At 43.0% G+C, this 27,282-nt stretch overlaps 1 protein-coding gene across 5 annotated transcripts in view; it reads right to left on the minus strand.

The window, feature by feature from the left end:
• Window positions 1-3,659: 3,659 nt before the first annotated feature.
• Window positions 3,660-27,282, minus strand: part of ZNF793 (zinc finger protein 793) — a 31,514-nt gene continuing 7,891 nt past the window's right edge. For 3 of the 5 annotated variants that reach the window (XM_063621315.1, XM_063621314.1, XM_063621312.1), the window contains exons 3-6: window positions 19,029-19,074; window positions 11,650-11,776; window positions 10,736-10,831; window positions 3,660-7,061 (exon numbers count right to left, since the gene is read on the minus strand). In XM_063621315.1, coding sequence (XP_063477385.1) covers window positions 6,079-7,061; window positions 10,736-10,831; window positions 11,650-11,776; window positions 19,029-19,043 — 1,221 coding nt within the window. In that variant the 5' untranslated portion in view covers window positions 19,044-19,074 and the 3' untranslated portion in view covers window positions 3,660-6,078. Of the gene's footprint in view, window positions 7,062-10,735; window positions 10,832-11,649; window positions 11,777-19,028; window positions 19,075-19,835; window positions 19,951-27,282 lie in introns of those variants that run through there. The other 2 variants (XM_055249741.2, XM_063621316.1) reach the window with 2 other exon arrangements.

A 27,282-nucleotide genomic window follows, 5' to 3' on the forward strand; every position in this document is an offset into this window, starting at 1 on the left:
TTTGCATTTGCTGTTCCCTCTGCCTGGAAAACAATTTTCTAGACAGTTGCATTATTACATCTCTCATTCCCTTTAGGTCTTTATGCAGAGATCATTTTGAGGGCTTTCCTGGTTACTGCATCTAAAATTTAACTCCTCTCCTATTTCATTTTGCTTCCTGACAATTACCAACATTTCTCTTTCTGTTTACTGCTTTACCCCCGGATCCTAGAACAGTGTCCAGTTCATAGTAAGCACTCAGTATATACTTGTGGATAAATGAATACTTCTGTTTAGTGGAGAACTACCAGCAAGCACATCTAGAATCTGTGCACTCATGGTGACCAGCAGCAAGTATGTGGCTTACTTAAATTACTGTTCCAACACAGTTGCCATCCTCACTCCTCCCTACTTTCAAATAAGTCTTTCCCTGATGAGGTGGGTAGACTCCAAGATGGCCCCCAATGATCTCTGCTGCCTGGTAGTCTGGAGAGGGAAATTACTCTCATGTATATTTCCTTCTCTTTGAGTATGGCTGGGACCTATGACTTGTTTCTAATAGAATGCAGCAAAGGTGACAAGATGTCATTTCCATAACTCTAACCTCAACCCTAGACCAAGCCAGGGTGCCATCTTGTCAGAAAATGGAAACGTTTTCAAGGCTTCATTCAGTTTGAAATGTTTTCCCCCTTTATTTTGTTTTTCAAATTACAAAAGCAACATATGTGAACAAGACAATGCAAAGGTATTCAGACAACTTATTACCCTTCTCCACCAAGGTAACCAATGAATGTTAACACCTTCGTGTGTATTTTTCTACACTTTTCTATGTTCATATAAACATCCACATGCATATATACACACACAGGAGTTTTTACTTTTTTAAAAAATAGAATGATATACATTATTATGAAATTTTCCCTTTTAACAATATATACTATGAACATTCCCACAAATTAGCGAAATTCCAGCTCCCCCATCCCTTGCCAAATTTACTAACTCACACATTTGTGGTATCACACGTGATTCAGTCATTTATTTTTCTTTTTTGGTTTTCCTTTTCCCTACACCCCTGACTCCCCCATAACCTACCTGCATTGCCCACCTCCCTCCAAGTCAATGCATACTCTTCTATACTTTTCTTCATGCACATAAAATCAAATAAACATACATAGGTACCGCTTATTGCTGATAAACACCTGGAGACATTTTGTTAATGATTTACAAAAATGGAGTCCTATTTAACACACTTAATACCTACCTTGCATTTTTCACTCAAGAGAACATTGTGGAATTCCACTCAAGTCCACTAGCATAGTTTTAATTTGTCCACCTTAATGGCTATATTAACATTCTATGGAATGGATATACTATAGTTTTTTCCTTTCTACAACTTCCCAATTGATGGGTATTTACTTTGATTCTAGTGTTTGCTTTGGTTTTGGGGGGTTTTTTTGCCATTAAGAACAATTTTACAATAAATGTCCATGTTCACATGTTCATCTGTCTTTTATGTATTGGGCCTTTTACTTCTAAGGGAAGATTCTCCAAAGTGACATAAGTATTTTAATAATATTAACAGATTTCTTTTCTTTTCAAGATGGAATTTTTTTGCTGTTGCCCAGGTTGGAGTGCAGTGGCACGATCTCAGCTCACTGCAACCTCTGCCTCCCGGGTTCAAGTGATTCTCCTGCCTCAGCCCCGCGAGTAGCTGGGATTACAGGTGCCTGCCACCATGCCCGGCTAAGTTTTGTATTTTTAGTAGAGACGGGGTTTCACCATGCTGGCCAGGCTGTTCTCGAACTCCCGACCTCAGACAATTTGCCTGCCTTGGCCTCCCAAAGTGCTAGGATTACAGGTGTGAGCCACCGCACCCAGCCTAAATATTACCAGATTTCTTTCCAAAACAGTAATTTGCATTGTTTTTCAAAATGTATTTCTCCACCAGCACTGTGTAACATCTTTTGTTCTGATAGCTAAAAATGCTGTTACACAGTGTTATTTGATTTTAACTTTAAATCTGCATCCCCCAATGACTACTGAGGATAAACATTTTTGGACAGGTCCATCGGCCACTTAGATTTGCTCTTCTCACAATTGTCACCTCATATTCTTTGCCACGTTTTGCTATTGGGTTTTTTTCCTGTCCATTTGATGAATGCCTTCTCTCTGATCAGCTTTACAAATATTTCCCCACAATCTATTATCTCTTGAGTTTGCTGATGGCATCTTTTGTCACCCAAAAGATTGTACCAAAAGATTCTACGTAGTCAAATGTTTATTTCCTTTTTTTTTCTTTTCTTTTTTTCTGAGATGGAGTCTTGCTCTGTTGCCCAGGCTGGAGTGCAGTGGCGCAATCTCAGCTCACCAAAACCCCTGCCTTCCAGGTTCAAGTGATTCTCCTGCCTCAGCCTCCCAAGTAGCTGGAACTACAGGCATGCGCCACCACACCCAGCTAATTTTTGTATTTTTAGTGGAGACAGGGTTTCATCATGTTGACCAGACTAGTCTTCAACCCCTAACCTCAGGTGATCCGCCTGCCTTGGCCTCCCAAAGTGTTGGGATTACAGGTATGAGCCACCGTGCCCAGCCTTCAAATGCTTATTTCTAAATAGCTTCTGAGTGTCCTGTGTTGGTAAAGTTAATATCTCCCAACTCCTAGATTGTACACAAAGGCTCCTTTGATTTTAAGAATTCTGTTGCTTTAAAATTTTACGTCTTAAATCTACCCAGAATTTAATTTTGTGCTGTTAATCCAAATTTTCTTCCTTTAAAAGGTTCTTGTTCCAGAATTCTTTTGAAGTAAACTACTCTTTTCCCGTGGTTTGAGATTCCACCTTTTTCACATATGAAAAAGTTCGTATATATCAAAGTCTATTTCTGAATTTTCTACTGTGTTCTAAGGATGTATTTACCTGTTCCTTTGCCAATACAATATTAATTTCATTAGAATGGCTTCATGTTATCTTCTGGTATCTAGCATGGCATTTTAAAATTTTTTAATTATTATAGATATATAATTGTATATATTTATTGGGTACATGTGATGTTTTGATACATGGTATGATTTTTTCATATTTTTTTCAATGATTGTCAAAAAAATCATTGAGATTTAGTGTAATTCCAAAAGAAGTACATATAAATTATGTGTTTCTTGTCAGTATGGAGAACAGCTCTTGATTTTGGTACCCTGCCTTCTTAGAAAAGTTAACTCAAAAAATAGAGTCTTTTCAATGATTGGTGTACAACCATATCATCAGTAAAAACAGATAGTTTTACCTTTTCTGCTGTTTATAACAATTCATTTCTTTTTATTGCCTTCACTGGAATCTCTAAGACAATATTGAATTCCTGATTTTAAAAAATGGCTTTGGCATAATATATGCTTTGGGGTTTGGGTTAAAAAAAATTTTTTTTAATACAAACCTCTTTAAGTGGTTACCATCTATTACAATGTAAATTAACACATTCTATGAGATGCCTTCTCAGTATCTGTTGAGAGTTCATATGATTCTTCTCCTTTAAGCTGTTAATTTGATTGATGTATTTCCTATTACTGAACTGGCTTGGCATTCTTGGGATGACTCTTACTATGTCACTCTTTGGGTATATGGCTGAATTCTATTTGCTAGTATTTTAATTATAATTTTTGCTTCTATATTCATAAGACTGGTCTGAAGTTTCTTTTTTTTTTTTTTTTTTTGACGGAGTTTCGCTCGTCACCCAGGCTGGATGGCACGATCTCGGCTCACTGCAACCTCTACCTCCCGGGTACAAGCAATTCTCCTGCCTCATGCCTCAACCTCCCAAGTAGCTGGGACTACAGGTGTGCGCCACCACACCCGGCTAATTTTTGTATTTTTAGTAGAGATGGGGTTTCACCATCTCGAACTCCTGACCTCATGATCCACCTGCCTCGGCCTCCCAAAGTGTTGGGATTACAGGTGTGAGCCACTGCGCCCAGCAGAAGTTTTCTTTTTTTCAACTATCTGTAATTGATTTTGGTGTTAAAACTTATTCTCACTTAATAAAATAAATGAGTACAGTTTATGGATTGCATTATATCCATATAATAAATAACACTGGTATTACTCTTTCTTTAAAAGATAGATAGAACTAAGCATGAACTCTTCTGAGCCTGGAGCATTTTCCCATTATAGATCTTCAATAGCTTTTTTGACTTTTTCAATGGTAATTATTCTACCAAGTTTTCTACTTCTTATTGCAGTTTTCATAACTTAAAGTTTTTTAGAAAAGCATCTGCCTCATCTGTTTAAAAAATATGTTGATTAGAGTTGTATGAGGTATCTTTTTATCACTTAAAAAATCATATCAATATCTGTGGTTATGTCTCCTTTCTCATTCTGGATCAGGCAGTCTTACATGGAGGGAAATCTCGGAAAAACGTAGATTCCACGTGGCCATTTCTTTTCTTATATGGATGACACAGCAACTCAGGGAAGCAGACTTCTGTCCAAACATTGAAATAATGAAAACCTTGGGATTTAGTGTCCAGGACACTTGCAAGGAAATTTATATGAAAAAAATGAATATTCTTGAATTAATTTGCAGAGGGATAGAGAGAAAAGAAATTCTCCTTCAGTGGTCTATGCATGAAACATTTCTGAGTTATACAACCTGTATATAGAATAGTGTATCTAGAATAGTGTATCTATGCTACTCATTTGCTACAAGATATTTTAAGCAAGACTAAGAAAATATGAACAGTGTACTGTATACCAGGGTGACACTACATTTTGTCAAATAGTTTACAGTGTTTCATTTACCCAATATCAGGTTCTTAAACTATTCCTTAGCTTGCATTTTTAATATAAATAACTACATTTTAGTAAAATTTTTGGCCAAATTATCAAAATACATTTAAAAACACTGCTTTATTATTTCTGCAGAGGGCAATAACAACCTCTATAGCCATTTACATGTATTACAAAAAGGTGGAAAAATGTAGCTGGTATAATAAAGTTCCTTTAACAATAGTGGGCCATGTCGTTGTTGTTATTTTTTTGTATTGTTAAGACATCAAAAGACAATGATGATATTTAAAGTGGAAAAGTTTTCCGAATGGCATTCTCTATGTTGTGTGACATGTGTCTGATATTCACATTTTATGTTAATTTCACATTTACAACTCCAAAATACAAATAGTAATGATTGTATGGCTCACTGTGGAATATACCAGAGTATGCCTTTAAGTCTCTTCACAGATATTTTGTATTCTGCTGTTATTCCATTTAATACATTTTTAAACGTTTACATGCCAGGGTGACCATGCTTATGTTTTATAAAGTATTTTCTAGAAAAGTTTGTATCACAATTAGATCATGATTTCCATTATGATAAAACACTGTCAGTGGGGCGCATGGGCTCACACCTGTAATCCCAACACTTCGGGAGGCCAAGGGGGGGCGGATCATGAGGTCAGGAGTTCGAGACCAGCCTAGCCAAAGAGACCAGCCTGACCAACATGGTGAAACCTCATCTCTACTAAAAATACAAAAAACAGCCAGGCGTGGTGGCAGGTGCCTGTAATCCCAGCTACTTGGGAGGCTGAGGCAGGAGAATTGCTTGAACCTGGGAGGCAGAGATTACAGTGAGCCGAGATAGTGCCATTGCACTCCAGCCTGGGAAACAGAGAATCCAACTCAAAAAAAATAAATAAATAAAATAAAAAACACACTGTTCAAATTCATTAAAATGATAAGATTTCTCCTAAGGATAAATTCCCTGCATACTGGCCAGGCACGGTGGCTCACGCCTGTAATCCCAGCACTTTGGGAGGACAAGGTGGGCAGATCACAAGGTCAGGAGATTGAGACCATCCTGGCTAACACGGTGAAACCCTGTCTCTACTAAAAATACAAAAAAAAAAAAAAATTAGCCGGGCATGGTGGCGGGCACCTGTAGTCCCAGCTACTCGGGAGGCTGAGGCAGGAGAATGGCGTGAACCCGGGAGGCAGAGCTTGCAGTGAGCCAAGATCACACCACTGCACTCCAGCCTGGGTGACAAAGCGAGATTCCAACTCAAAAAAAAAAAAAAAAAAAAGAATTCCCTACATACCATGAAACCAGATATTTTGCTCAAGTATTTCCCACAATTATTATGTTTTCATTCCTGTAGGCATTCTTCCGAGCATGAATTTTCTGATGTCTGCTGAGGTTTGGCTTCTGGTAGAAAGCTTTCCCACATTCATTGCACCCATAGGGCTTCTCTCCTGTGTGAGTTCTCCAATGTTTATTGAGGCATGACTTCTGGCTGAAGGATTTTCCACATTCTCTGCAATGATAGGGTCTTTCTCCTGTGTGCATTTTTCGATGTACATTGAGGTATGACTTCTCACCAAACGATTTCCCACATTCACTGCAGACAAAGGGTCTCTCTCCTGTGTGTGTTCTCTGATGTTCTGTGCGGTGTGACTTCTGGGTAAAGGCTTTCCCACAAAAAAAACATTCAAAGGGTCTTACCCCAGTGTGAATTCTCTGGTGTTTGATGAGGGTTGACTTATGTGAAAAGGCTTTCCCACAGTCAGTGCAGCCATAAGGCTTCTCCCCAGTGTGACTTCTCTGATGCCTAATGAATTCAGACTTGTAGCAGAAGGCTTTCCCACACTCACTACAGACGTGGGGTTTTTCTGTAGGTGGAACCCTCTTCCGTTTGTACACGAGAGAATCACTTACTGCTGGTTTATACGTAAGTGCTGGGCTCTGGGTGAAAGCTTTCTCACAGTGACTGCAACGCTGGGGCTTTTCTCCATCAGGTCGTCTGCCATGGTTTATACGCTGAAGCAATTTCCTATAACCATAACACTCATCTTGCTTTTTTGTACAGTTTCTCTTAAAACCAATCAAGTCTAAATTATGGTACAAATTCTTTCCACAAGGGTTCCAGTTATTAGGGCTCTGGATTGAAGAAAAAAGATCAGTGCTCAGAAGTGATATTTTCCCAAACTTATTATATTCACGGCTTTTTTCCTTGGGCAATGTTTTCTTGCTTATGGCTGTGCCTTGCCTCAAAAGCATGTCTTGCCGTCTTTTCCTCTGGATATTAACTCGCCAGATGTCTTCTGGAGAAAGTACAGTGAATCATCCTTATGAAACTTCATACTACTTAAGAAATGCTCTCAAAATTTAAAGAGTGCACAGCACAGAAATACAGAACATGAACCATAACCCAAAGCACAAACGCAGGGAAGAGTGTTCTATGAATAGAGAGGATTCTGAACATTGGCACAAATGGAATTCAATATATAATATAGAGACCAATAATTTCAAAGAAAATAGGATATTACAGAGCAGAGGTTGGCAAACTTATTCTTAAGGAGTCAGAAAGTAAAGGCTTTGTGGGCCATATGGTCTCCGTCACAATGACTCAACTCTCCCACCATACCATGAAAATATAGACAATATGTAAACATAAGAATGTGGCTATGTTCTAATAAAACTTTATTCACAAAGCAGGTGGCCAATCGGTAGGCCATAGTTTGCTGATCCCTGTTACAGAAGAAAGAAGGTTAAATGTTATACAGTACCTTGCTATCCAGCATGTGGGTCTTCAAGTGGCTATTTTGGCCTTACTTGGAGCTTGTTAGACGTGCAGAATCTGAGGCACCGCCCCAGACCTACTTAATCAGAATCTGCATTTTAACAAGATGCCCGGGTGATTCCAAACACCTTGGAGCTTAACAAGCACTGGTATAGCCGTCATCCAAGGGTGTATCATGTTGGGCTAGTTAGTTACCATATAAATGGCAAAGCATTCTAAGGTGAACCAGATAAAAAAATAAAATCAACAAAGCTAACTAGGACTGAAGCAAGAGTTCTTAACTTGGTAGGCAGAATTCAGGGAGGGACTTGTGCACTTTGATAGAAAAAAAAATTACATTTTTGTTTTCACTGAGTTCCAACTACAACTGAACATTTCTTTTGAATATGAATATAAGCAACAAAACACAGTGGTATTAGCGGTTCCTGTGACTTGATACTGGTTTGTGAATATTGTTATTTTCATGTCACATTATTATGTTTATAATCATCTCTTCTTTGAGATCATGACAGTTATTAGACCTGATGCTAGGCCTCATTAATGTATAAATAAAAAAGTACATCTACTATTATTTGCATATTTTGAAAATATTTTGAAGCCGTGCGTGGTGGCTCACGTCTGTAATTCCAGCACTTTGGGAGGACGAGGCAGATGGATCATCTGAGGTCAAGAGTTCAAGACCAGCCTGACACAACATGGTGAAACCCAGTCTCTACTAAAAATACAAAATAAGCTGGGCGTGGTGGCGCATGCCTGTAGTCCCAGCTACTCAGAAGGCTGAGGCAGGAGAATCGCTTGAACCCAGGAGGAGGAAGCTGCAGTGAGCCGAGATCACACCATTGCACACCAGCCTGGGCAACAGAGCGAAACTCCGTCTGGAAAAAAAAAAAAAAGAAGATATTTTGATAACTATTTTCCAGCTTCTTATTTTGATAATTACTGTACTTTAGTCATTTATTTTATAATCTTATGAATTTTATTGTATTTTTATACATAGAAGTGAGGTCTATAGCCTTCAGAAGAATGCCTAAGAAGTCCATGGCACAAAAATAATTAATAACCCCTCACTTAAAGACATTCAGCTGTAAGATAATCTGGGTCTGATTTTAGGAGATATCACTGGAAAATTAAAAGTGGGGATGGGTGCAGTGGCTCATGCCAGTAATCCCAGCACTTTGGGAGGCTAAGGCGGGTGGATCATGAGGTCAGGAGATCAAGACCAGCCTGGCCAAGATGGTGAAACCCCATCTCTACTAAAAATACAAAAATTAGCCTGGGGTGGTGGCACATGCCTGCAATCCCAGCTACTTGGGAGGCTGAGGCAGAGAATTGCTTAAACCCAGGAGGCGGAGGTTGCAGTGAGCTGAGATGGCACCACTGCACTCCATCCTGGGTGACAGAACAAGACTTCATCTGAAAAAAAAAAAAGTGGAGAAGGACTGGGCATGGTGGCTCATGCCAGTAAATCCAGCACTTTGGGAGGCCGAAGCAGGTGGACTGCTTGAGCCCAGGAGTTTGAGACCAGCCTGGGCGGCATTGCAAAACCCCTTCTCTACAAAAAAATATGAAAATTAGCCAGGTGTGGTAGCGCGTGAATGTAATCCCAGTTACTCGGGAGGTTAAGAGGTGGGAGGATTGCTTGAGCCCGGGAGGTCGAGGCTGCAGTGAGCCATGATCATGCCACTGCACTCCAGCCTGGGTGACAGAGTGAGACCCTGTCTCAAAAAGAAAAAAAAAAAAAAAAAAAAAAAGCAGAGAGGAAGATTTAAAGCCATTTCTCAGAGGAAAAAAAAATTAACAAAACCACACATATGAATGGAACAGTTAGAGTGAGTGGTAAAGGCAGAAGATTCAAAATGAAAACATGGTAACAAAGCTCTGGAACAAAAAGCAAGATGAAGTGGTGTGTGTGTGTGCGTGTGTGTGTGAGTGTGAATGTGTGTGGCAGGGGTAGCAAAAACAAATGAAGATGATTTTAGTTTTTGACACACAAAGAACAGGGTAAGTGCACACCTGTAGTGTAATCCACAGACTGGTTAAATGCAGGGCTGGGCAGTGCAAGGGGGAAAAAAGGGCCCAACACGGCACAGGGTGCCGTGAGGTTCCCCTAAGAGTGGGCCATCCATCAACCCTCAGGGTACCATGGGTATTGCTGCAATGTCTTACAGAGCTGAAGGGAGAGGGGCAGTGAGTCTGAGTGTTAATCAGCAGTGGTTAATATGGGCCCAGCTCAGCCATTTGCTTCACACCTCCCCACCCCAACATGGAATTCACTGGTTGTGAGATCATGAACTTTCAGAATGAGTGAGTTCTTTGAGAGGATGACACCACTGGGAAGAGAACCAAGTTATGGAAAACACAAAATGCAATTGTTCCTTGGAAGGAAAACGCTGGGTTTGAGCCAGGGAAATAGATAAACAGAGTAGTTGGAAAAACGGAGGCTGACTCGACACATTCTTGTGGAATCTGCAGTTATGACATTTTCAGAAGAGGAGAAGAAAAGAAGAGCAGGGCAACTGATAACCAGGATACCACAGTCTCCGGACAGCTGAAGAGCACAGTTTAATGGAGAAACACACTCCAGAGAGCCCCAGAAGCAGAAGTTCAGAGGCATCCCTAAGAGTGGGCCATCCATCAACCCTCAGGGTACCATGGGTATTGCTGCAATGTCTTACAGAGCTGAAGGGAGAGGGGCAGTGAGTCTGAGTGTTAATCAGCAGTGGTTAATATGGGCCCAGCTCAGCCATTTGCTTCACACCTCCCCACCCCAACATGGAATTCACTGCTTCCTCTTCTCTGATCCCACAGTCATCAGTCTATGGGAGCAATTTAAATTTGAGTGCAGAAATTAGGGAAAGCAGGTAGCTCTGAAGCATTTCATCTGGAAAGTGTCAGAACAGAGAATAGGAAGCAGGAACAGGAGAATCATATAAGCTTTTATTTGTAAGAATACCTGCATGTGAAAGATTCTGGAGAAAGAGAGATGGACCAAGCACATAAACGCAGAGGTGCAATCAAGTAGAGGCGAGAAAAACACTCAGATATGGGCGGTGGGGTTGCATGGAGGTTTAAGAGTCATTAACGTGGCTGAAGCTCTCGCAGGAATGTCAAGGCTTTTAAGAGAAGAACGTTGAACAAAATTCCCAAGGTGCCAGCCTCCTTCAGTACCCCTTTTGCTAGATTTATCACACTTACCCCAACAGTGGCAGCCCAGGCATGCTGCCTCACCAATCCATGGTGCTTCTTCCTGCTCCAGCCTGAGGATCACATCTGGTTTGGTGCCTTCATAACCTGTTCCGGGGAAATTGATCCAGGCCTTGGGCTGAGCTCCTTGGTCTTCAGGGTCTCTCAGGCAGCTTTAAAGGCTGCACAACAGATGTTATACTTGGGAGGGGACTAAACACACACTTTGTCCAAAACCAAATGGAATTAGTAATCCAGGACCACAGAAACTCAAGCCACACCCACTGAGGCAGCAGCACAGGGTAGGAATGCATTCTGTGCCGCCTGAACGCTGAGGTTCAAATCCTGACTCTGCTGTCTACTAGCTGGGTGACTCTGGGCAAGTTACTTCACCTCTCTGTACCTCAATTTCCAAATGTGTAAAAAAGTGGTACTAATAGTAACTACCTCATAAGGCTTTTATGAGGATGAAATATTTTTAAAGTGGCTAAAACAATTTCTGGCACATAGAAAGAGCTAATTATTAAATAAATTATTAAATAAATATTTCAGAAGTTCTAGAGTACTTCCATTGCCTTTTTTTTTTTCTTTGAGACAGAGTTTCGCTCTTGTTGCCCAGGCTGGAGTGCAATGGTGCAATCTTGGCTCACTGCAACCTCTGCCTCCTGGATTCAAGCAATTCTCCTGCCTTAGCCTCCTGAGTAGCTGGGATCACAGGCACCCACCACCACACCTGGCTAATTTTTGTATTTTTAGTAGAGATGGGGTTTCAGGGTTTCACCATGCTGGCCAGGCGGTTTCAAACTCCTGACCTCAGGTGATCCACCTGCCTTGGCCTCCCAAAGTACTCCAGTTGCTTTTAGCAACTGAGAAAGGAAAGTGGTCATTCGAACATAATCTGCATTGTATGGTGAGGGTGTTCTTACCCACTGAGACGAGGTTGCTATAGGTTTCCAGCATCACATCCCGGTACAGGGCCCTCTGAGCAGGACTCAGCTGGTGCCACTCCTCTTGGGTGAAGCCCACAACCACATCTTTGAATGACACAGGTATCTGTTGAAACAAAAATGACATTGAGTCATGTAGAAAAAAATGTTTGTGCAGGGCCAGGCATGGGGGCTCATGCCTGTAATCCCAGCACTTTGGGAGGCCAAGGTGGGAGGATCAGGAGTTCAAGATCAGCCTGGCAAACATGGTGAAACCCCATCTATACTAACAATACAAAAATTCACCAGGCATGGTGGTGCACACTTGTAATCCCAGCTACTTGGGAGGCTGAGGTGGGAGAATCACTTCAATCTAAGAGATGGAGGCTGCAGTGAGCCGAGATCGCACCACTGCACTCCAGCCTGGGCTAGAGCAAGAGTCCATCTCAAAAAAAAAAAAAAAAAATGTGTTTGTGCAAGAGATGGTGCTGATTTTCATAATGTTTATAAGTTAGAGCTTATTATCTATCTGGAAGGCCTTTTATATTCTTGGCTTTGTGTTATATATGATGGGGAAAATGAAAATCACATTGGAAGCTATCTACCATTGCCATTCATACTTTGAGTCAGCAAACATTGAAGACCCACTGTGTGTTGCTGGGGTCACAGTCATAGATGGGTCCTGACCTCAAGGAGCTCACTGTCTGGCACAGAGACAGCAACATGTAAAGCCATCAGGGTAAAAGTGTCACAAGAGCTGTGATGGCAGGACATGTAGGCTATGGCATACAGAGAAGCAAATTGTCTGTTAAATTTTTCAGGGTCTGGTTAGGCTTCAGAGCCCAGGGATATGGAAAGCTGAGTCTCCTTCACAGGAAGATGGAAAACTGCATTCTATGCAGGGGAGCAGTGGGAACAAAGGCCAGGGGGCAAAACGGTGATTTCAGGGATGGCAAGTTACCTAGTAACAAGAGAAAAGTATGCAGAGGTCGGCCAGCAATGAAATGATGGACTTTAGGGCCAGGTGCAGTGGCTCACCCCTGTAATCCCAGCACTTTGGGAGGCCGAGGTGGGTGGATCACCTGAGGTCAGGTGTTCGAGACCAGCCTGACCAATATGGTGAACCCTGTCTCTACTAAAAATAGAAAAATTAGCCAGTGTGGTTGTGTGTGCCTGTAATCCCAGCTACTCAGGAGGCTGAGGCAGGAGAATCGCTTGAAGCTGGGAGGCAGAGGTTTCAGTGAGCCCAGATAGTGCCACTGTACTCTACCCTGGGTGATAGAATGACACTCCGTCTCAGACTAAACACTCCAAAAATGCAGAGATCATCAGACTGAACTGAAAAAAAAAAAAAAAATGCTGCCTACAAGAGATGCACTTTCAATGTAAACTCACAGGCAGTTTTAAAGTCAATAGATGGAAAGAGAAGTGTGGTGGGTGACCGGGAGGGACGTGAGAGGAAAGACCCTATAGTAACCTGGGTGAAAGGTGATGTTCACAAGCAGGACAGTAACCGTTAGAGAAAGATGGAAAGAGCAGACCCCATTCTGCATGGTGTGATAATTTCACATTGCATGATGCCTGTACCAAAACATGTGCCCATAAATACACACACCTACTAGCACCCACAAACATTTTTTAAAAGTTAAAACAACAAAACAAAACAAAAAGAAGAGCAGAACCTGCACCTTAACTGGTTGTGGGAGGGAAAGAGGGTAGGGGCAGGAAAACACCCAGGTATCTTGAAGGCAACCGGGTGATGGTGGTGCCACACCTGGAGATAAGGAAACCAGGAAGAACAAAGAGGAGGCTGTTGTGCTGGACCTGCCTGGGGACCACGTGGACATGTGGGTTTTGTGTCAGGAGCAAGATCAGGAATGGAGCTAAAATGCTGAGCATCAGCACAAAAGTGAGATCCCTCTGCAAGACGAGGTGAGCAGAGTGCCCAGGCCAGAGCCCCAAGGGACACTAATATTTAAGAAGCCAGCAGAAGATGAGTTCAGCAGGAGATCCAAAGGAGGAATAGTCTGAAAAGAAGAAGTCTTGACCGCCTGACAGGCCTCGGGTTATGGGCACAGAGAACAAAAGTTCTCTAAAGAGCTGATAGCCCTGGAGATCCCAGCGTAAGTTGTGAAGGAGCAGGCCAGTCACTGAGGGAGACCCGTGGGTACCAGCCTAGGAAGGTCCTGGTGATCCTGTCTTTAAGTGACTGTGTGGTAAAGAATTTGACCTTGCCAAAAGAGAGGTGTGGCCTTTGCCCTCAGCTCCTGGGAAGTAATCTCTATACTCTTGGAATGTCCTAGGAGTGTCCTTGTTTACCTAGCGGCCTTGGGCCGCACTAGATAGTCTAATGATGTGGTTTATAATGAGAGGGCTTTGGGTCACAGGCATCAGCTCAACCTCTTGGAAGGGCTGGAAACTGAGGTCAGTGGTGGGAACAGTCAAGCCTTTCTACATGATCAACCACCAATAAAAAGTGGACACCAGGGCTTAGATGCACTTTCCTGGTTGGCAAGGCTCCGTCTGTATTGGCACACATTACTGCTGGGAGGATTTAGCACTGTTTGGGACTTCCATAGGAGAGGACAGAAGTTCTATGTGTGGAACTCTCCTAAACTCTGCTTCATGGGCCTCTTCGTTGATTTTAATTAATTAATTAATTAATTTACTTATTTTGAGATGGAGTCTTGCTGTGTTGCCCAGGCTGGAGTGCAGTGGTGCAGTCTCGGCTCACTGCAACCTCCGTCTCCTGCGCTCAAGTGATTCTCCTGCCTCAGCCTCCTGAGTAGCTAGGACTACAGGCACACACCACCACGCCCAGCTAATTTCTGTATTTTTTTTTTTTTTTTTTTAGTAGAGACAGGGTTTCACCATGTTGTCCAGGCTGGTCTCAAACTCCTGACCTCAAGCAATCCACCTGCCTTGGCCTCTCAAAGTGCTGGGATTACAGGCGTGAGCCACTGTACAGGGCCTTGGTTGATTTTAATCTGTATGCTTTTGCTGTAACTGTAACAGTGAGTGTAACAGCTTTCAGTGAGTTCTACGAGTCCTTCTAGTAAATCAGAAAACCCAGAAGTGTTTTGAGGGAGACCCTCAAACTTGCAGTTGGTGTAGAAGTGAGGGTCTTGTGGACTGCTCCCTAACTATAGTGACCACATACATGAGATGTAAAGCAGTAGATTGGGGCTGGACTGCCTGAGTTCAAATATCAGCTCAGCCTACCCTGGGAAAACTATTTAGCCTCTCTGTGCCATAGTTTCCTCATCTGTTCAATGGAAATAATAATAGTATGTGTGTCTTAATTACTATGAGGTTTAAATTAGTTAAAAGGTGTAAAGCCTTTGAACAGTGCCTGGCACATAATACCATTATATAAATTTGCCTATTTTATTTAAGAAGAAAAATCATATAAATCAATATTTTGAAATCTGTAAGAAAGGGAAAACAATTCTGGCCAGGAGCAGTGGCTTAATGCCTGTAATCCCAGCACTTTGGGAGGCTGAGGAGAGTGGATCACCTGAGGTCAGGAGTTCAAGACCAGCCTGGCTGATATGGTGAAACCCCGTCTCTACTAAAAATACAAAAATTAGCCAGGGGTGGTAGCACGCAGGCGGGTGGATCACCTCAGGTCAGGAGTTCAAGACCACCCTGATCAACAGGGCAAAACCCCATCTCTACCAAAAAGACAAAAACTTAGCCAGGCATGATGGTGCATGCCTGTAATTCCAGCTACTCAGGAGGCTGAGGCAGGAGAATCGCTTCAACGTGGGAGGCAGAGGTTGCAGTGAGCCGAGATTGCACCACTGCACTCCAGCCTGGGTGACAGAGCGAGACTCCATCTCAAAAAAAAAAAAAAAAAAGAAAAAAAGAAAGGAAAACAATTCTAAAGGACAAAAAATGGGGACTCAGTGCCTGTGCAGTGGGCTTTAGTAGGGCAGGTAGCTCTACTGCAGTGCTGGGGCCACTGGCCTACCACCTCCATGAGTGGCCGAAGGAAAGAAGCACCAAAGCGGCTCTGAGAGCAGCCCAGGCCCATGCCCCATTTTCAGGAGGCTGCAGGCCTCCATGAGGAATGCTGGGCTTCCAGCAGCACCTGAGCAGTAGTAGCCCAGGCAAATGGGCCTAAAGGCAGGACCAGAAGCAGGGCAGGGGCCATGGAGCCTGGCACATGACACACTAAGACTCACATAAAGGGCACAGCGCAGAGGGGGTGCCAAGCAAACACCTTCCCTGATGCCAGAACAACACACTGGGGTAGTAAGAGAGCAGCAGTCAGGGCTGACCACAGGGCACAGTGACAGGCTCTGGGTCAGTATTTCCCAGGAAAAGATACAATTCTGCACCCAGGAAGCCATGCCATTTCCACAGAACACAGGAATGAAGAGGCAGCAATCACTGAGGTTGTGGCCGGGTGTGGTAGCTCATGCCTGTAATCCCAGCACTTTGGGAGGCCGAGGCAGGAGGACCACTTGAGCCCAGAAGCTCAAGACCAGCCTGGGTAATATAGTAAGATCCCATCTTTACAAAAAATAAAAAAATTAGCTGGGCATAGTGCCATGCGCCTATAGTCCCAGCTACTCGGGAGGCTGAAGTGGGAGGATCGCTTGAGCCCAGGAGTTCAAGGCTCCAGTGAGTAAGACCCTGTTTCAAAAAAATAAAAAGAATCACTGAACTTTTAAAAATTAGCATGGCATGGTGACTGGGTAGAAGGAAGGGGAAAAGTAGGGAGGAAGTCAAGGGTAAATCTCAGGGTCCCGGCCTGCCCAGTGGGATGGCACCATCTCCTGCGACGGGAAACTGAGAAGGGATGGAGGAGGAGGCAGGAATGAGAAACTCAGGGGAAAGGAGGAGTCTTCTCAGGACACAGGGCCCTTGGGGGCTGGGAACACCTCACACTGAGACATTCCCAGGAATAAGATGTGTAACTGTTTGCTACCAAACTATAACACACATATAAGAAGAATGACAGTCATTTAAATGCTGGGCAGTACATGTGTTCCTCAGTCCAGATCAAGGATCTGCCTTGGATCAAATTCAGGGCTTCTGTACACTTGAAGCAGCCCTCTGACCCCCTAAACAGAAATCATTCATATTGGCCAGGCAGGGTGGCTCACCCCTGTAATCCCAGCACTTTGGGAGGCCAAGGCAGATGGATCATGAGATCAGGAGATTGAGACCATTGAAACCTCATCTCTACTAAAAATACAAAAGTTAGCTGGGTTTGGTGGTGGGCGCCTATAGTCCCAGCTACTCAGGAGGCTGAGGCAGGAAAATCGCTTGAACCAGGGAGTCAGAGCTTTCAGTGAGCCGAGATCGCACCACTGCACTCCAGCCTGGCAGCAGAATGAGACTCCGTCTCAAAAAAAAAAAAGAAAAAAAAGGCCAGACACGGTGGCTCACTCCTCTAATCCCAGCACTTTCGGAGGCCGAGGCGGGAGGATCACGAGGTCAGGAGATCGAGACCATCCTGGCTAACACAGTGAAACCCCATCTCTACTAAAAATACAAAAAATTAGCCGGGCGTGTTGGCGGGCACCTGTAGTCCCAGCTACTCGGGAAGCTGAGGCAGGAGAATTGCTTGAATCCGGGAGGTGGAGCTTGCAGTGAGCTGAGATCACACCACTACACTCCAGCCTGGGCGACAGAGCAAGACTCCATCTCAAAAAAAAAAAAAAAAAAGAAAAAGAAAATGAAATCATTTGTATTTTCACTTTCTTCTCACTGACATGCAGCATTTCCTTCCATTATATATGTGGATCACAAGCAACAGAGGAGTTAGGACTTCCTACAACTTTGACACAGATAGAAAACATTGTCATACCATTGGGGAGCTAGCACTTGGTGGTTTTCGTCACCTGAAAAACTGGGAGTTCTGCCTTGGGTCTAACACTCTATTCCAAGGGGAACCAATATAAAAAACCTACTTCGGCATTTATTAGTTATTAAGAACTTTGTCTACTATCACTATCAATGTTTTTCATACTTTTTGTGCGTAAAGATCATCCAAAGCCTTTTAAACACAGATTCCCAGGCTACACCTACAAATCACCCCATGAAGCAGGCCAGGGGCGGAGCAGGCCGTTCTGTATTTCTGACAGGCTCCCAGGAGATGCCCAAGTCCCGGGACCACGCTGTAAGAAGCTGTGCTTCTCTATTTCAGTCCTAAGAAGGAATCTTAGGAAAAAAAACTGCCTTAAAATGCTAATTTTCCCTGGAGATAACAATAGGCTTCTTCCTTATAAACAGTACAAATCTTGGGCTAACTGTATTTGCCTTTTTGTTGGGCTACCAGGAAGATCAGTTACTGACTCTTGGACTCTCCACTTTGTACATCTGTAATCCAACAGAGAATGTTCCTTGCATCACTGCTTGTAATATCAAGTCTGAAAACTACCCAAATGTCCATCAAATGAGGGACTGGTCAAATCAGTCATATTCCCTTGCATACGATGAAGCATTACGTATCTGGTTAAAAAAAAAATGGCATGGTTCTAAGTAAGACCTCATCTTTACAAAAAATAAAGATAACATGTTGGTTATAGCAGTATGTGTAAGTATCTTGCCCTTGTATCTACATATAGAAAGGAGGCTGTAGTGTTCAACCCAATCCCCGTAAAGCACAGGTTCTTGCAGGCTTAAAACCTTTTATTATTATTTTCTTTTTTTGAGATGGAGTTTTGCTCTTGTTGCCCAGGCTGGAGTGCAATGGCACGATCTTGGCTCACTGCAACCTCCACCTCCCAGGTTCAAGCAATTCTCCTGCCTCAGCCTCCTGAATAGCTGGGATTACAGGCGCCCGCCACCACGCCCAGCTAATTTTTGTATTTTTAATAGAGGCAGGCTTTCACCATGTTGGCCAGGCTGGTCTCAAACTCCTGACCTCAGGTGATCCAACCGCCTTGGCCTCCCAAAGTGCTGGGATTACGGCGTGAGCTACCGCTAGCGGCCGGCTTAAAACCTTTCTGAGAATTATCCTTGGCCAAAGGGTACCGCACCATCCAAGGATATCTACCCTCCTTGAGGCAGCCTACAATCAATGATTAGTTGATTTCAGAATCTAAAAGCCTCCTTGCCTCCATTCACAACAATGCTGAGGGCCATCCCAGCTCCAGAGTATAATGTCCTCTGAGGCCTCTGTTCAACAACTCCCTCAGCCCAATCCAGCTTCCCTCACTGTCTTACAGGTGTTCTAAGAGCCTGCCTAATAAACCTCCTGGAGAAAAATCTCCATCTATGAGTCAGCTTCCCTGAGAACCCAGCCTGTATGTACAAACTGTACATACATACAAACTGTACATACTTACAATGCATCCTTTCTTTTTTTTTTCTAGGACAGTTTCCCAAGGAAGGAAAACTGGGCTACTTAATGTGATACTCACCTGGTATTCGATCATTTTCTGCTGTTCTTGGAAAAAGATCTGACACCTGTAGACATGTGGGGGGAAGAAGATGGAGAAAGAGAGAACAGAGAACAGAGTGAAAGGGGCTAGGCCTGTCATGGAAATTGCAAATTCCCTTTGTAAATCTTGTACAAAAACCCATGCTTTTAGCTGGGTGTGGTGGCTCACACCTTATTTGAGGCCAGGAGTTAGAGACCAGCCTGGGCAATATGGCAAAACCCCATCTCTACAAAAAAGATAAAAAATTAGACAGGCATGGTGTTGCACACCTGTAGTCCCAGCTACCCAGGAGGCTTAGGTGGGAGGATCACTTGAGCCCAGGAGGTGAAAACTGCAGTGAGCCATGATCCCACTACTGCAATCTGGCCTGGGTGACAGAGTAAGACCCTGTCTCAAAAATTAAACAAATAAATAAACAAACAAATAAATATCCTTTATCTCTTATTTGTTTCAAATACTTAGAAATATTGTACAGGTCATAAAGCATAGACCATAAAGCATGGTTAGCATAGTATCTAAATGTCCCACACCCCAAGACACTTAAAGATTATAAAAGGAAAAAAAGCAACTTTCCCTTGGAGAAACTTGGCAGTATCGCTTAGTCAAGTGATCAGTTAACATGACCAGTAATGACATATAAGACATCATGTGCCTCCTGATATAATGCACTGTGAAGGGTACAACATCCTTTCTGTGGTGTTCACACCCCAAATGCATACCTGAACCTAATCGATGAGGAGACATCAGACAAAACCATACTGAGTTACAATATACAAAATAACCTACCTATACTCTTCAAAAATGTCGACTTCATGGAAGATGAAGACTGAGAAACTGCTCCTGATTAAAGGAGACTAAAGGGATGTGTCACCTAAAGGCAGCGTGTAATCCTGGATTGATCCTGGAATGGAAAAAGAAAAGTTGCTATAGGGCCGGGCACAGTGGCTCACGTCTGTAATCCCAGCACTTTGGGAGGCCGAGGCAGGAGGATCGCCTGAGGTCAGGAGTTCAAGACCAGCCTGGCCAACATGGTGAAACCCCATCTCTACTAAAAATACAAAAATTAGACAGGCGTGGTGGCAGGCACCTGTAATGCCAGGTATTCAGGAGGATGAGGCAGGAGAATCATTTGAACCCAGGAGGCAGAGGTTGCAGTGAGCCGAGATCACACCATTGCACTCCAGCCTTGGTGACAAGAGTGAGACTTGGTCTCAAAAAAAAAAAGAAAAAAAAAGAAACAAAGAAAAGTTGCTATAAAGTGACAGTATTAGTTGACATCTGATTGTAGACTGGATTAGTCTAGTCTATATTCTATATTAGTCTAGTTATCATGATTATTAAATCATGATAACACTGACTTAGCAATTAGTGTTAATTGCCTGGTTTTGAAAACTACTGGTTATATAAGAAAATGTTCTCATTCTTAGGAAATATACCCTGAAGTACTTATGGGTAAAGGAGCATCATGTCTGCAAGTTAGTCTTAAGTAGTTAACGAAAAGAAAGAATAAGAATGATATATTTATGATATAATCATCCATATACATATATATTTGTATATAGAAAGAGAACACACGCAAACATGGCTTTACATAGATGAACCTAGGTAAGGAATACATAGGCGACCACAGTAATATTCTTGTTTTTTTTTGGAAAAAAATTTCCAAATAAAATGTTTAGTTAAAAACAAAAGGCTACGTGTGGTGGCTTAGGCCTGTAATCCCAGCACTTTGAGAGGCCAAGATCACTTGAGGTCAGGAGTTCGAGATGAGCCTGACCAACATAGTGAAACCCCATCTCTACTAAAAATACAAAATTAGCTGAGCGTGGTGATGCATGCCTATAATCCCAGTTACTCGGGAGGCTGAGGCAGGAGAATCCCTTGAACCTGGGAGGCAGAGGCTGCAGTGAGCCGAGATCCCGCCATTGCACTCCAGCCTGGGCAACAAGAGTGAAACTCTGTCTCAAAAAAAAAAAAAAAGAACTGGCCACGCACGGTGATTCATGCCTGTAATCCCAGCACTTTGGGAGGCTGAGTTGGGCGGATCGCTCGAGGTCAGGAGTTCAAGACCAGTCTGGCCAACATGGTGAAACTCCGTCTCTACTAAAAATACAAAAATTAGCCGGGTGCGGTGGCTCACGCCTGTAATCCCAGCACTTTGGGAGACCGAGGCAGGCAAATCACAAGGTCAGGAGATCGAGACTATCTCGGCTAACACAGTGAAACCCCGACTCTACTAAAAATATAAAAAATTAGCCAGGCATGGTGGCACACACCTGTAGTCCCAGCTACTTGGTAGGCTGAGGCAGGAGAATGGTGTGAACCCAGGAGGCAGAGCTTGCAGTGAGCCGAGATTGCGCCACTGCACTCCAGCCTGGGCGACAGAGCGAACTTCGTCTCAAAAAAAAAATATATATATATAAAAATTAGCCCGGCATAGTGGTGCATGTCTGTAATTCTGAGATTGCGCCATTGTACTCCAGCCTGGGTGACAAGAGTGAAACTCCATCTCAAAAAACAAAACAAAATAAAATTATATACAGTAGGTCCATAAATTCTGCCACCACCACCATTCTGAGAATCCAGGGCGTTTTCTGCCTCTGAATCAGGATGGAGTGAACTGATCACATTCCGAGAGGCCAGGTGAGGTGCCAAAATGACAGGAGAGCAAGTCTAGAAAGGTCCAGCAGGAATAAAGGAGTGGATGGGCCACACCCCATACCACAAGATAGCAGAATGCACTGGGCTAGACGGATGCCCCCTTCTCCTGAAAGAACATGCCTATCGCACCTGCAGCGAGACTCTGGCCTCCCTACCTCTCCCTTCACTCTGTCTCCCTGGATCTTGGGCCAACCATCCTCCCTTCATTTAGCCATGGAGAGTCCCTGGAAAGAGTAATGTCTTCAGGTTTGGTCTTGCTCAGCTTCTGGCTCAGGGATGAAGCTATTTCCTTTTACGTGGGAGTCTTTGCTCTGACAAAAGGTATGGGGTCTGAGTGATTCCTTCAGAAGGGAATTTTTGTCCCAACTTCCCTTCTCCTGGACAGAGGGTCTTTAACCTGGTCTGCCCAGGCGCTCACAGCTCCATATCTCAACAGTAAGTCACACTCAGCTGCAGGGCCTTCTGCAGATGTTGTGACCAAGGTCCTGTGGCTCAAAGGGCTGGCAGGAGCTAGAGAGCCCTACCGTCCCGCAAGGTGGCAGGATCCAGAGGTCTGCAGGGTACCCAGAGAACCTGAAGATAAGCAGATCCCATGGTGAGAGTCATCCAATCGTCCCTCCCCAAACACTGCCTGGGGCCTCAGGGGGAAAAGCCTGCAGAGGCTGTGCAGGAGACATAGCTGAGTGATGGCTCTGCTCTGGGACTGGGACAGGGGGAACTTCCACAAAGACCCTTGGGTCTGAGTCACTCCCTGAGCCAAGGAATGACTCAGATACAAGTTTGAAGCCAAGTAATTCTTCTGACTGACTGAGAGAATCTGGGCTAGACACTTTACCTCTCTAGGCCTGTTTCCTCACCTGTGAAAACAGAAAGAGGCTGTCAAACAGACTCGGGAGCCAGACAACCTGGGTTCAAATGCAGGCTCTGCCATTTACTGATGTGTGATTTTGAATGAGTTACTTAGTCTCTCTGTGTCTCAGTATCCCTATCATTTATTTATTATTTTACCCTTCTTTGATTTCCAATGGAGAAAGACATTTTCCTCATCTATTTATTGGCCACTTGCATTTCCTTTGAAAACAATCTCTTTATGTTCTTGTGACTTTCCTGAGTTGTTTATTTTCAAAAATTCATTTACAAGTGCTCTTTATATATTGAGGCTATTAATCCTTTGTCATATTTGTTATAAACATTTTTTATAGTATAACATTTGTCCTTATTTGTCATTTGTCCTTAAACTGGGTTCATTAGTTTCCAAATACCAAACAAGTTTTATTGGTTATTTTTAATAGTCAACTTGTTGGTTTTTTCCCCTTATAGTTTCTGCTTCTGGTAGTATTTTTAGTAAAAGTCTTTTCCACAAGATTATTAAAATGGTCTTTTTGGCTTATAAGATTGGCAAAGATGGAAATCATATCTCTTACACTGCTGGTAGGAGGGTAGGATATTCCAGCTTTCTGAAGGGAATTTATATCAGAATTTTTTTTTTTTTGAGTCGGAGTCTCACTCTGCTGCCCAGGCTGGAGTGCAGTGGTGTGATCTCGGCTCACTGCAAGCTCTGCCTCCTGGGTTCACGCCATTCTCCTGCCTCAGCCTCCTGAGTAGCTGGGACTACAGGCGCCCACCACCATGCCCGGCTAATTTTTTTGTATTTTTAGTAGAGACGGGGTTTCACCACATTAGCCAGGATGGTCTCAATCTCCCGACCTCGTGATCCGCCCGCCTTGGCCTCCGAAAGTGCTGAGATTACAGGCGTGAGCCACCGTGCCCGGCCCTATCAGAATTCTTAGAGTGCACATGCTCATTAAACCACTCTTCAACATCCAGTAATGTGTCTCAAGGAACTAATTAGTCTCACCAAAATAAAAGATAAAGGTACAAGGATGTTCATCTCACCTTTGCTTACAAAAGTAAAACAACTGGAAGCAATCAAAATGTCCCAACAATAATTTATTTTTTTTTCATTTATCTATTTCTTTATTTGAGATAGGCTGGAGTACAGTGGCATGATCATGGCTTGCTGCAGCCTTGAACTCCCAGGCTCAGGTGATCCTCCCACCCCAGCCTCCCGAGTAGGAGGACTATAGATGTGCACCAACACACCTGGCTAATTTTATTTTTTTGTAGAGACAGGGTTTTGCCATGTTTTTCAGGCTGGTCTTAGACTCCTGGACTCAAGCAATCCACCCACCCTGGCCTCCCAAAGTGCTGGGATTATAGGTGTGAGCCACCACACCCAGCCTGTCCAAGCAATTAAAAGATTGGCAGCCTGATATTGGTGAGCCACAGAATGGAACACAAGGCAGGCATTAGAAACAGTAGTGGAGGCCGAGCACGGTGGCTCACACCTTGTAATCCCAGCACTTTGGGAGGCCAAGGCAGTCACATCAACTGAGGTCAGGAGTTCGAGACTAGCCTGGCCAACATGGTGAAACCTCGTCTCTACTAAAAACAGAAAAAATTAGCTGGGCGTGGTGGTGGGCGCCTGTAGTCCCAGCTACTCAGGAGGCTGAGGCAGGAGAATGGCGTGAACCCACGCCTAGGCGAAAGAGTGACACTGCCTCAGAAAAAAATAAATAATAATAATAATAATGGAGTGGTGTACTCCGACTTGGAACTACATTTGTGATGTATTTTGAAGCAGAAAATACAAGTCATAACATACAATGTGAAGCATAATTCTATTTTTAAAATTATGTAACTCCAAATCTATGAAAATATTAACATTGCTTTCTTTGAGTGAAGGGATTGAAAGGAATTTACATTTCATTTTTGAAGTGTTCGTTTTCTAACTTTTCCAATAGCCTCATAATTATATATTTATTTGGGTAATAGCAATAACAATAACAAAATTTACAATAATGACGAATCAAAACAAGCATGGTCTTACACAGGAAGAACAAATAAAACTATGACACATCATAGAAACTGATAGAAATAGAAAAAAAAAACCTAGCTTGTAGTTATTGAGCCCTGATCTCAGCTTAGGCACTGTGCAAGGTTATTTCCTCATATTGACTAATTTATTCCTCACACTGCCCTCTAAACCGAGTCCTACTCCATTTCTAGATAAAGACATATTGCCTGAGAGAGCTGAAGAACTAGCACACAGCAGCACTGAGATACAGACCTGACTAGCCTGGCTGTGGCGCTGGGGTTTATAACTTCTCAGTCTTGCTGCCTCTCAGAGACAGATTTGCCTTCTAAGAGAGCAATGCAACATTTGCTGTACGCTTTTTTTTTTTTTTTTTTTTTTTTTGGAGACAGAGTTTCTCTCTTGTTGCCCAGGCTGGAGTGCAGTGGTGTGATCTCAGCTCACTGCAGCCTCCACCTCCCGGGTTCAAGGGATTCTCCTGCCTCAGCCTCCCAAGTAGCTGGGATTACAGGCACCTCCAGCTGTAGATTACTAAAATCACCTCCAGCTGTAGATACAGACTAAACGATGAAGGCAGGAAACAGTAATTGGATACATATGGTAAAACTATGATGACTATTTTCTTCAATTTCCTTCAACAAGGTAAAATTAGTCTAGTAATTTTCCTTTTTTATTTAAAAACAGATTTTTTCCTACTGGGGATGCCCATCTGCACACAGAGCCAAGTATGGCAGACAAAATCAGTACCACCTATCCTGATGAAGTAAGGAAATGTGAAAAACAAAGTTCCCTTCCTCCCTCAGCCCCAATTCCTCCCTAAAACTGGGCAACTATGGGGAGAATCCACTCGAAGATGAAGGTCAATCATTATCTTTCTTAGTAAAGAGTCAATCTCAGGCCAGGCGCAGTGGCTCATGCCTGTAATCCCAGCATTTTGGGAGGCCGAGGTGGGCAGATCGCTTGAGGCCAGGAGTTCAAGACCAGCCTGGCCAACATGGTGAAACCCCATCTCTACTAAAAATACAAAAATTAGCTGGGTGTGGTGGTCGCACCTGTAGTCCCAGCTACACAGGAGGCCGAGGAAGGAGAATTGCTTGAACCTGGGAGGTGGAGGTTAGAGTGAGCTGAGATTGTACCACTGTACTCCAGTGTGGGTGACAGAGCAAGAATCAAAATTTAAAAAAGAAAAAAAAAAAAAAGTCAATTTTGGAAAGCAGTATTGCCCTGCCGTCAGGCACTCTTCTAGCAGCATGGCAGCCATCTGATGGGCACCATCTCAGCACTGTGACATGATTGTGACTTACACACCCTTATCAGTCCCTAACATTTGAACTCAAAAGCCATATTTTACCATATAGATACCATCATCTGGATGCTCTCAGTCACAAACTTAAAACTAGATCATAGGCCGGGCACAGTGGCTCACACCTGTAATCCCAGCACTTGGGAGGCCGGGGCAGGTGGATCACCTGAGGTCAGGAGTTTGAGACCAGCCTGACTAACATGATGAAACCCCGTCTCTACTAAAAATGCAAAAATTAGCCAGGCGTGGTGGCGCATGCCTGTAATCCCAGCTACTCGGGAGGCTGAGGCAGGAGAATCACCTGAACCCAGGAGGCGGAGATTGCAGTGAGCTGAGATCGTGCCACTGCACTCCAGCCTGGGCAAGAAGAGGGAAATTCTTGTCTCGGGGGAAAAAAACAAAACAAAAAAAAAAAAAACTAGATCATAGATCTCTCATTGCCACCCATTGTGGTTTCACAAAAGTGAACTCAGTATCTTCTCCCTAAACTTATTCTTCCTCTTAGGTCATAGCCTCTATCTCCTGAAGCTGTATGTCTGACAGCTTTGTCTAGTATATTACCTCTTATTACTTATTTTTTATAAATGTCCTAGATATTCTCAAATGTTACATCTTCAACATAAACTGTGGAATTATTCTAATTTGGGGCAAAGAGATCCCTCCTTAAGATTTTGCTTAACATTGCACTGAATTTGTCCATTCATATAAATAATACTGACAATTTTGAAAATTGTTGAGACTTCCAATCCAAGAACAGGGCTTCAATATTTACTCAAGACTTTCTATACATCTCAAAATGTAATGTTTTATGCTTTCACATAGGTACTCCAATTTTCTTTTCATATCTGTTACTGGATAGTCAATTGTGTTTTTGGTTACCATTCTAAATGGCATATTTTCATCCTTTTAATTACTGACTGCAATAAAAAAAGTCATCAATCCATTTTCCTACAGTCATTTTAAACCAGCCACCTTATTGAACTTCCTTAATAACTATAATGGTTAATCTTCCAGAGCTTTTGGGATAGACAATTATTTCATCCACAAATACAGTTTTTTTTTGTCTTGTCCAATACTTCTGTTTCTTATTTCATTCCCTGATTAACTGCACTGGCAGGCACTCTAGACGAAAGCAAATCAAAGCAGGGACAGGGTGTTACTTGAATGGGAATGTATGCAGAGTTCTGCCATTACGTCTGCTACTGACTTTTCACTTGAGACATAGGTCTTATCAAGTTAAGAAAGTATCCAAATCATTGTATTTCATTACGTTTTTTAAAATCCAGAACAGATGTTGAATTTTATCAAATGCTTTTTTCCCATCTATGAGGTGGCTATGGTATTCTCCCTTGTCCTATTAACATGGTAAAATTCATTAGTAAATTCTTTAATAT

Source organism: Symphalangus syndactylus, chromosome 17, assembly GCF_028878055.3.
Source record: "Symphalangus syndactylus isolate Jambi chromosome 17, NHGRI_mSymSyn1-v2.1_pri, whole genome shotgun sequence".
Taxonomy (NCBI): domain Eukaryota; kingdom Metazoa; phylum Chordata; class Mammalia; order Primates; family Hylobatidae; genus Symphalangus; species Symphalangus syndactylus.